Here is a 9,743-nt window from a genome sequence, read left to right on the forward strand (position 1 = left end):
TACTTTGTACGTATATTGTTGGATAGTAATCAAATCGCACATTTGCTAGGAAAAAAGAAGATCATGGGTAAATAAGTGATGGACATTTATCTCCGTTAGGATGAGATATTTCAAATCTCCATTAGTATGAGATATTTTTGGTGAAACTAAAAGTAAAGCCAATTTTATGATTCTTGATATAGATGGTTTTAGTGCCCCTAAAAAGTGATATCAAAGGCGTGTCCCTGACATAGCCATGTGTATGTGCCTCGATGACATAGTTATAGTGACTCATGGTTGAGCTAATTAGATAGGGGTGTGTTCTGGTAAAGGGAGTTGACTTGGTTAAAAGTGATTACCCTAGAGAAGCATAAATGAATGTGAAACTGTACAAAGAAAAATATATCTGTAATCGACAGAAAACTCAAGAATTCCGGCGAGGCACCGAAGTTCTCTTATTTTCAACCAACCCATGATCCCTACAAAGACCATGCTTACTCAACCCTCCAACCAACTGAACGCCTTATGCTATTTGAGAGTAAATAGAGCATAGAGAGAAGGAAATTCAACGAAAACCTTTATCGGAGCACAACACCAGCGAGACAGAGAGATTCGATCCAGCGGCGTAATGGACAATGCACACTGCTTAAGTGTGACTGACGACTCGGAACACACCACGGTAAGCCTAACAACGTCTTTCTATAATGATTTTCAACGTAGTCACATCACAGATGAGGAGTTTATTTTCGAATAAATGGTGACATAGTGCTTCTCTATTTTAGGTTACATGAATGCCCTCATTGCTTCAAGTGTGAAGGAGAAGTGGAGAGAGACTTATGGTTGTAGGATCTTAAGCGGATGGACGACGAGAAAACGAAGACGGAATGCCTCAGGAAGAGAGAAAAGGCCAATGTGGATCTTACAGTAGAAATTCCGAGTGGTTAGATTGTTAGGAATCACGGATCTCCACAATAGTATTATAATTTCCACTTTGAGTATAAGCTCTGGTGGTTTTTCTTTGGGTTTCCCCAAAAGGCCTCATACCAATGGAGATGTATTTCCTTACTTATAAACTCATGATCATTCCCTAAATTTTCCAATGTGAGACTCCCTCCCAACCATCCTCAACAATCCTCCCATCGAACAAATTACACTATAGAGCCTCCCCTGAGGCCTATAGAGCCCTCGAACAACCTCCCGTTAATCTAGGCTCCTCTCCTTCTCTAGAGCCCTCGAACAAAGTATACCCTTTGTTCGATACTTTGGTCACTTTTGACAACACCTTTGAGGCTTACAATTCTTTGTTTTATATTAGAGGACTCTATTGACACGACTAAGTTTAGGGCATGTCTCTAATACCATGTTAGGAATTACTGATTTCCCCTCTGGTATGATATTGTCTATTTTGAGCATAAGCTCCCATGGCTTTGCTTTTGGCAAGCTCCCATGGCTTTGTTTTTGGCAAGCTCCCATGGCTTTGCTTTTGACTTTCCTACAAGGCCTCATACCAATGGAGATGTATTTCCTTACTTATAAATCCATGATCATTCCCTAAATTAGCCAATGACTCCCTCTGGACAATCCTCTCCTTGAACAAAGTATACTATACACTAAAAGATACACATAGCAGCATGGCGTGGACTACACACAAGGCTTTGCCCCTGTAGCTTGAATGAACACTATACGATTGATACTTGCTCTGGTGGCTCAAAAGAGGTAGATTGTGTTTCAATTGGATGTTAAATCAGCATTTCTTCATGGAGAGTTGGACGAGGAGGTTTATGTGGCACAAACCTCTTGGTTATGTGATCAAGGGGGAAGAGCACAAAGTATATCGCTTGAAAAAGGCTTTATACGGTTTGAAGCAAGCTCCATGTGCGTGGTACAACCGTATTGAAATTTATTTTCTAAATTGGCTTTGAAAAGTGTCCTTATGAACATACTCTGTTTTTCAAAAAGTCATTACAAGGTACTTTCTTGCTTGTATGTCTTTATGTATATGACCTCATATTTACTGGAAACCACGAGGCTTTGTTAAATTCTTTTAAGGAATCCATGATGAAGGTATTTGATATGACTAATCTTGGACGAATGCGATATTTTCTTGGCTTAGAAGTGTCACAACGAGCTTATGGTATTTTCATTTGTCAAAAGAAGTATGCCCACGAGGTATTGAAAAGATTTAATATGGCCAGCAGCAATGCTATATATAATCCTATTGTACCTGGATTTAAATTTGTTACGGATTCTACTAGCTTGTCTGCCAACAACACCTTGTACATGAAAATGGTAGGAAGCTTAATCTACCTGACATCATGTTTTCGGTTAATTTTCTCCCTAGGTACTTGGCTAATCCTACGGAAATTCATTTTCAAGCCATTAATAGAATGTTTTGTTACATAAAAGGGACACCCACATATGATATTTTCTACCAGCAATATGGTAATACTGAGCTTACTATCTACACTAACAATGATTATGAAGGAGATTTGGGGATAGAAAAAGTACATGAGAATGATTATGAAGGAGATTTGGGGAATAGAAAAAGTACATCAGATTGTTCATTTTTGCTAAGTTCAGAAGCTATTTCATGGTCCTAAAAGAAGCAACTCGTAGTCACACTCTCCACTACTGAAGCTGAATTTATTATTGCTGCAACTTGTGCTTGCCAAGCCATATGGTTGAGAAGGATGCTGGAAAAACTCGATTATATCCCAGTATGAGTTACAGTGGTGTACTATGATAATAGGCCCACTATTAAGCTGACCAGAAATCCAGTCTGGCGCGGTCAAAGCAAATACATTGATGTTCGTTTCCACTTCCTCCATGATTTAAGTAAAGATGGAACTATGATGTTACAACATTATCACACTAAAGAGCAAGTGGCTGATATCATGACAATCTTTGACTCTAGTTATGTTTGAGAAACTACGCATGTTGCTTGGTGTCGGTCAAGATCTTGAAGTTTAATCTAAAGACTGCATCATTAGTTAACGGGAGAGTGTTACAAAAGTTTTAGTTGCTATTTTTTAATTTTAGTAATCTTAAATATCAGGTCACTGCTATGGTCTTCTGGGGCATTTTTTGTTTTGACATGATATTCTACTTTCCGTTAGGACTTATTTATCGTTTTCATTAAGCATTGTACTGCCTGTAAATATAGTCATTTTTCACATAATAAACAACTGAATTTTCTTCCTCTTGCAAACTTATCTTCTAATACTGCATTAAATTTATCATTTGGTATCAGAGCCTTATCTCTTTCTGATGCAGCTAAAGATGACTACTGAAGACAGCTTTCTTCAACCAGCAATACCAAAATTTGTTGGTCACTACGATCATTGGAGCATGTTAATGGAGAACTTTCTTCGCTATAAAGAATATTGGCAAGCAGTTGAGTCTGGGATTTCCGCTGTAGCAAATTATGCTATTTACTCAGATGAAGTGAAGAAGAAGGTAGCATATCAGAAATTGAAAGACTTAAGAGCTTAGAACTACCTTTTTCAGGTCATCGATCGCTCAATTCTAGAGACTATTTTAGATAAAGAGACTTTGAAAGAAATTTGGGATTCAATGAAGAAAAAATTTCAAGGAAATACAAAGGTGAAACGAGCACAAATACAGGCTCTCCGCAAGGACTTTGAGACCTTTCATATGAAGGAAGGTGAGGTTGTTTCTGATTTCTTTTCTCGTACTCTCACAATTGCTAATAACATGCATTTTCATGCTGAAAAGATGAGTGATGTTAGCAATATTGAGAAAATCCTGCGCTCCATGATTTCAAAGTTTGATTACATGGCTTGCTCCATTGAAGAATCCAACGATTTGGACATCATGACCATTGTGAATTGCAAAGTAGTCTACTACTTCATAAAGAACGTATGCAATGACATATTGTGGAAGAGCAGGCGTTGAAGCTCGCTCTTGACAGTAGTACAGGGAGAACAAATCGTGGAGGTGGCACATTTCGAGGTAAAGGATGAGGACGTGGGACACCAGGTTTTAACAAAAGTCTTGTTGAGTGTTTTTATTGTCATGACCTTGGTCATTTTTAGTATGAATGTCGCAAGAAGAATGAAGGAAAGAAATCACAACCCATTTTGCTAAAACTTCTGAACCGCTGCTGGCATTGTTGAAGAGATGGTTGAACAAAAGTTGGACTCAACAGTTGTTTGTCTGAAATTAAAGCTCTAGAAGTTGTAATAACAAAAGAATTGCTTTTTATGGCACATGTTGAAAAAGCAACCCACAAACCCCATGATTCTTAGATTCAGGTTGCAACAACCACATGTGCGGATATAAAGAATTCTTTTTAGAACTAAATGAAGGCTTTCACAAATTTGTAAAGCTAGGTGACAACTCCAACATTGGTGTGAGAGGAAAAGGATGCATTCAGCTAAGTTAATATCATCAGGTTATCTCATAAGTATTTTATGTTCTTAAATTGAAAAATAACCTCTTGAGCATTGGTCATCTGAAGGAGAAAGGCTTGACTATCATATTTTGGTGATAACTAAGGTGTATCACCCTAAGAGAGGTCTTATCATTGTCTATAAATAGGATGTTTAACTTTCTTGCCAACATTCAATCTGAGAAGGAGCAACGTTTTCACACTCCTGCACACAATTTGGAGAATCTCTGGCAGTACCGGTATGGTCACCTAAGCTTTGGAGGCCTCAAAGCTCTAAAAAAGAAGCAGATAGTTCATAGCTTGCCTGAACTTGTATGTTCTAATTTATTATGTGAAGATTGTCGGATGGGAAAGCAAAATAGAAGACCATTCCAGAAAGTATGTGGAGAAAATCAAAGCCACTTAAACTTCTCCATTCAGACATATGTGGTCCAATTTCACCTATGTTAAACAGCCACAAAAGGTATATTCTAACCTTTATTGATGATTTGAGCTGCAAATTATGAGTATTTTTCTTAATAGAAAAATCAGAAGCCTTCAAAATGTTCCAACTCATCAAGATCATGAACTTAGAATGATCCAATTCGTTCTGATAAGAGTGATCCTGACGAGTTTTGAAGCCTTAAGGGAGGAAATGTTGGAAAAGTTTTAGTGTTTTATTTAGGAGATTTGGAGGATAGAAAAATTATAAGTTGCGTGACCGGAGCTGTTTCATGATCCCAACGACTTCGAGCAGGTGATGTGTGTGAACGTCAAAGGTGTTGCATTAGGCATAAAGCACATGACGCCTATGAAGATACCCAGAGCTACCGGCTGCATAATCTCGACTACTAGCGTGGCAGGCGTTTCAGGAGGAATGGGTCCACACGCCTACACAACATCCAAACATGCCATTGTCGGCCTCACTAAGAACACTGCCTGCGAACTTGGCCGCTATGGTATACGTGTCAACTGCATTTTGCCGTTTGGAGTTGCCAAGACGATGCTCATGAACGCGTGGAGGGATGACGGAAACGAGTGCATGAACTTCGGGATTCTGTCGCCGGCTGAGGTGGACCAAATGGAGGAGTTCGTTAGGGGTTTGACCAATCTTAAGGACCCCACAATGAGGTCTTTTGGGGAATCCCAAAGCAAAGCCATGAGAGCTTATGCTCAGAGTGGACAATATCATACCATTGGTGTTGAGATATGTGATTCCTAACGGTTACAACAGATTTGAAAATTCATTAAATTTTTTACCAATATAAGCATCTAAAGTGGTTAAATATTGTTATTTAAGATTTTAATTTTATCTATAGTGAGTAAGATCGAGATCATATTCTATTTAAATACAATTAAAAACAAGAGATTAAATTGAAAAGTTAAAAAGATAGAAACCTTTTAAGGTTATCAAGTTTATTATTAATAGATGGTAAGAATTAATCTATAATTTCAAGATTAGAGTGGCATAGGTGGGATGGACGAAGAAAGCCTTGCAATACATCTTTTGTAGAGTTTATAGAGTTAGGCTTATAAACTTCAAAAATTGGATAATTAAACCAACCTGCAAAATCAAGAGCACAATTCTTTTCATGACTTTGATGAAAACACAACAATTCAAATCCAATTCTTCCGTACTAAGATTGAAATAATTATTATAGAGCTGAACTTGACATTTCGCACTCTTCATTAGATTCAAACACGATCTTAAATAGTAAGCTCTATCTTCGTCTAGCCACCTAATTGTAGTCTTCATCTACTCTTGTAACTGAACTGGAACAAAGTCTTGCAAATTTACTACTAACAAGAGGACCACCATTACTCCAAGTGTGCTAGTTTCTATTGCCATTGTTGAATTAAAAACTATTTAGCTTTGAACATTTCCATCAAGAAAACGTAAGTGTAACATAAATAATTTACATGCATATTTATTAAAGGAATTATTCATTTTGGGAGTTGGATAAAGAAGATTTAATTCTACCATAGGAGAGGTTAAAATATAAATGTAATTAAGTTTGTAACCTCCCTCTTACATTTGCACTTTTTGTAATGCTTTAATATATATATATAGGCGTATTAAAAAAAAAAAAAAGTGATTCAGAAAATTTTATAGGCTAATTGTGTTCATGTGTTTTTCTAAAATTAGATCGGTAAAACTAAAATAACTCAAATTTATTGGTGTGGTAAATGAATGGAAGGAATAATTCTAACTAAAATTCATGAATAAAATATATCCTCATAGGAGAAATTTGGGCTTAAATCATTAAATAGTGAATATTTATGAGGACTTTGATTCGTAAGAGTTTGTGAGACAATATTAGAAAATAAATGTAGTGAACATGGATTTTATTCACTAGAGTTTTTAACGGTAACTTTGGAAATTTCTTTGGTTAAATTTTTCGTATATAGTCAAGATTTTAGATGATTCTTGCTCCATTAGATTGGTCTGAATGAATTTTATAGCTTTTGTTAAGGAATCATAAACAATACTTGATGATAACACACTCTTGATTTTGGTGACAAAAACGGAAAGGGAGAAGTTTTCATTCCTGTCTTTGAGAATTCCTTTATCTAATAAATATAAGTGATGGTATAAGGTCTTCTACTTTGTATGAATATTGTTGGAGTGTGATCAAACCGCACATTTATTAGGACTGAAGAAGATTATGGATAAATAAGTGATGGACATTATCTCCATTAATATGATATATTTTAAGTAAAACTGAAAGTATAGTCAATTTTATGATTATGAATATAGATGTACATGTGGGTTGATGGCATAATTATAGTGACTCATAGTTGAACAGGGATGTGTTCTAATAAAGGGAATTAACTTGGTTAAAAGTGATTAGTTTACAAGGGTAAAAAAAAAAAAATGTATACATACTCCGCCAGAAAATTTGAGATTTCCGGCAAGGCACCGGAGAACTTGCTTTTTCAACCAACCCACGACCCCTACAAAGACCACACTCCCTCAACCCAACAACCAACCGAACGCCTCCTGCCGTTTGAGAGTAACAGAGCATAGAGAGAAGGAAATCCTACGAAACCCTTTCATGGAGCACGACGCTGGCGAGATAGAGAGATTCGATCCAATGCACGCTCATAAGTGGCGACCGATGACTCGGAACACACCACGGTAAGCCTAACGATGTCTTTCTATCATGATTTTCAACATAGTCTCATCACCAACGGGGAGGAGTTTATTTTTTAATAAATGGTGACGTCGTGCTTCTCTATTTTAGGTTACACGAATGCCCCAATTTCTTCAGGTGTGAAAGAGAAGTGGAAGGAGACTTAAGGTTACGGGATCTTGAGCGGAGGGACGACAAGAAAACGAAGACGGAAGGCCTCAGGAAGAGAGAGAAAATAGAATAAGCTGTTAGATGAACATACTCTCCACAATGATATGATATTGTCCACTTTGAGCATAAGCTCTCATGGCACACCCTAAATTAGTCGATGTGGGACTTATGGAGTTAGTATTCCTCACTTATAAACCCATGATCACACCCTAAATTAGTCGATGTGGGACTTCCATCATCCAACACCTCACCTCGAACAAAGTGCGCCTCCCCTTAATCGAGGCTCGACTCCTTTAGAGTCTTAGTCATTTTTACGGCCTTCGAGGAGGGGCTTAGCTCATTTTCTTTAAGAGTTCTTTGTTCGATATTTGAGGATTTGAGGATTTACCAATCTATTGGCACGACTAAGTTTAGGGCATGGCTCTGATACCATGTTAGACGAACACGACTCTCCACAATGGTATGATATTGTCCACTTTGAGCATAAGCTCTCATGGCTTTGCTTTGGGCTTCCCCAAAAGGCCTCACGCCAATGGAGTTAGTATTCCTCACTTATAAACCCATGATCACACCCTAAATTAGTCGATGTGGGACTTCCATCATCCAACAGAAGCAAACTGGGACTGTCAGGTGAGGAAGAAGAAATCCATCGAGCTTTGATTTGGTTCGAATATTTGCCAGCATCAACCCACACTCCATCAAACACGCCCGCGGCCCAACCATTCATATACCCCAGTGATGCTAGCGGCCTAGTAGTCCATTAAGTCCAGACGGAAACCACTACCTAGCAACCCATCGGCAAACCCGTGCACCCGTGAGAGTGACCTGATCCGACTCACAACCTGTGCATGTTCCAGCCGCTACACATGCGTAACATGTGTCCTCCCATTGGCTTCAGTAGCTTAGCTCGGCTTCAACTCGACCGGTTGATAACTGGCTATTCAGCTCGAGTTTTGAAGTCCAACATTGTGTCCTAGGTTTTGGACTCTCCCGAAGCTAAATTTGACCTTCTTAAAAGGATTTCAGGTCGGTATAAGCCTGTTTTTTTGGTTTTAAATTAAATTGAGTCAGTAATTTTACTTTTATTAAGGCTATTTAGTGAGTATTCAAATAGGGAAATTCAGGACATAAGTGAGAACGAATTCAAAGGGTAAACATGAAAAGTTTGATTGGAAGGAAAATTTTGGCTAAGGCCAACCATGTAAGTGACCCTACTATTGGCTGGGTCGGAAGACTTGTCTTATGTATAATGACACATGTCTAATGACCCTTGAACGTGTCATATATGTTGATACGATGTACTATGATGACGTAATATGTTATAATTATGTGATTTTCTACGATGTTATGATATTTTATGATGATGTATTATGTTATGATGATGTGATGTATTATGATGCTATGATATCTTATGATGATGATGCATAATGATATGATAACATGAGATGTATGATGATGATATGACATAGTATGATGATAACTCATGTTATGATGATATACATGTATGGGATGCCATGTTGCATTATTATAATGAAGAGTATTATTATAATGAAGAGTTTTTTTGATACAGAACCCCTAAACGATGTTATGAATGATGCTTGTATGAAAACTTAGGCATGTATGTTACATAGGGTAATATGTGAAGGATGTATGGGGTTGTGTCACATGAATTATTGCGGTTGTGATTCTATATTTATGATAATATAGAATATGATTGATGCTGGAAAATAGTAGACTAAAGAATAATGATAGGTTGGTTTTAGAATCATGCTACCTAGAGGACGTGGAAGAGGATGTCGAGGAAGGGGACGACTCCCTATTAAAGGACGAGGTAGAGGTAGAGAGAGTCTAGCTCGTGAAGGCTTCGTAACTCGAAAAGATGTGGCTATGCCGCCTCCAGCAGCTTATGGAAGAGAATTCATGAGGTTAAAAGGGTTCGCGCCGATACTAGTGGACATAGAATTGAAAATGAACGAGAGGTTTATTTTGGGCTTTGATCCAGAAATTCGCCGTACAATGGAAGCTATAGACCCTACCATTTATGAGGCCAACTTAAGAACAACTAAAAC

The 9,743-nt window shown here is 37.7% G+C and overlaps 1 protein-coding gene across 1 annotated transcript; it reads left to right on the plus strand.

Moving 5' to 3' along the window:
- Positions 1-5,129: 5,129 nt before the first annotated feature.
- LOC111460000 (short-chain dehydrogenase reductase 2a-like) lies at positions 5,130-7,747 on the plus strand. The gene is made up of 2 exons (XM_023103079.1): positions 5,130-5,500; positions 7,642-7,747. The coding sequence occupies exons 1-2, from the start codon at positions 5,130-5,132 to the stop codon at positions 7,745-7,747; spliced, it is 477 nt and encodes a 158-aa protein (XP_022958847.1).
- Positions 7,748-9,743: the final 1,996 nt, after the last annotated feature.

Source organism: Cucurbita moschata, unplaced genomic scaffold (genome assembly GCF_002738365.1).
Source record: "Cucurbita moschata cultivar Rifu unplaced genomic scaffold, Cmos_1.0 Cmo_Scf00023, whole genome shotgun sequence".
Taxonomy (NCBI): Eukaryota; Viridiplantae; Streptophyta; class Magnoliopsida; order Cucurbitales; family Cucurbitaceae; genus Cucurbita; species Cucurbita moschata.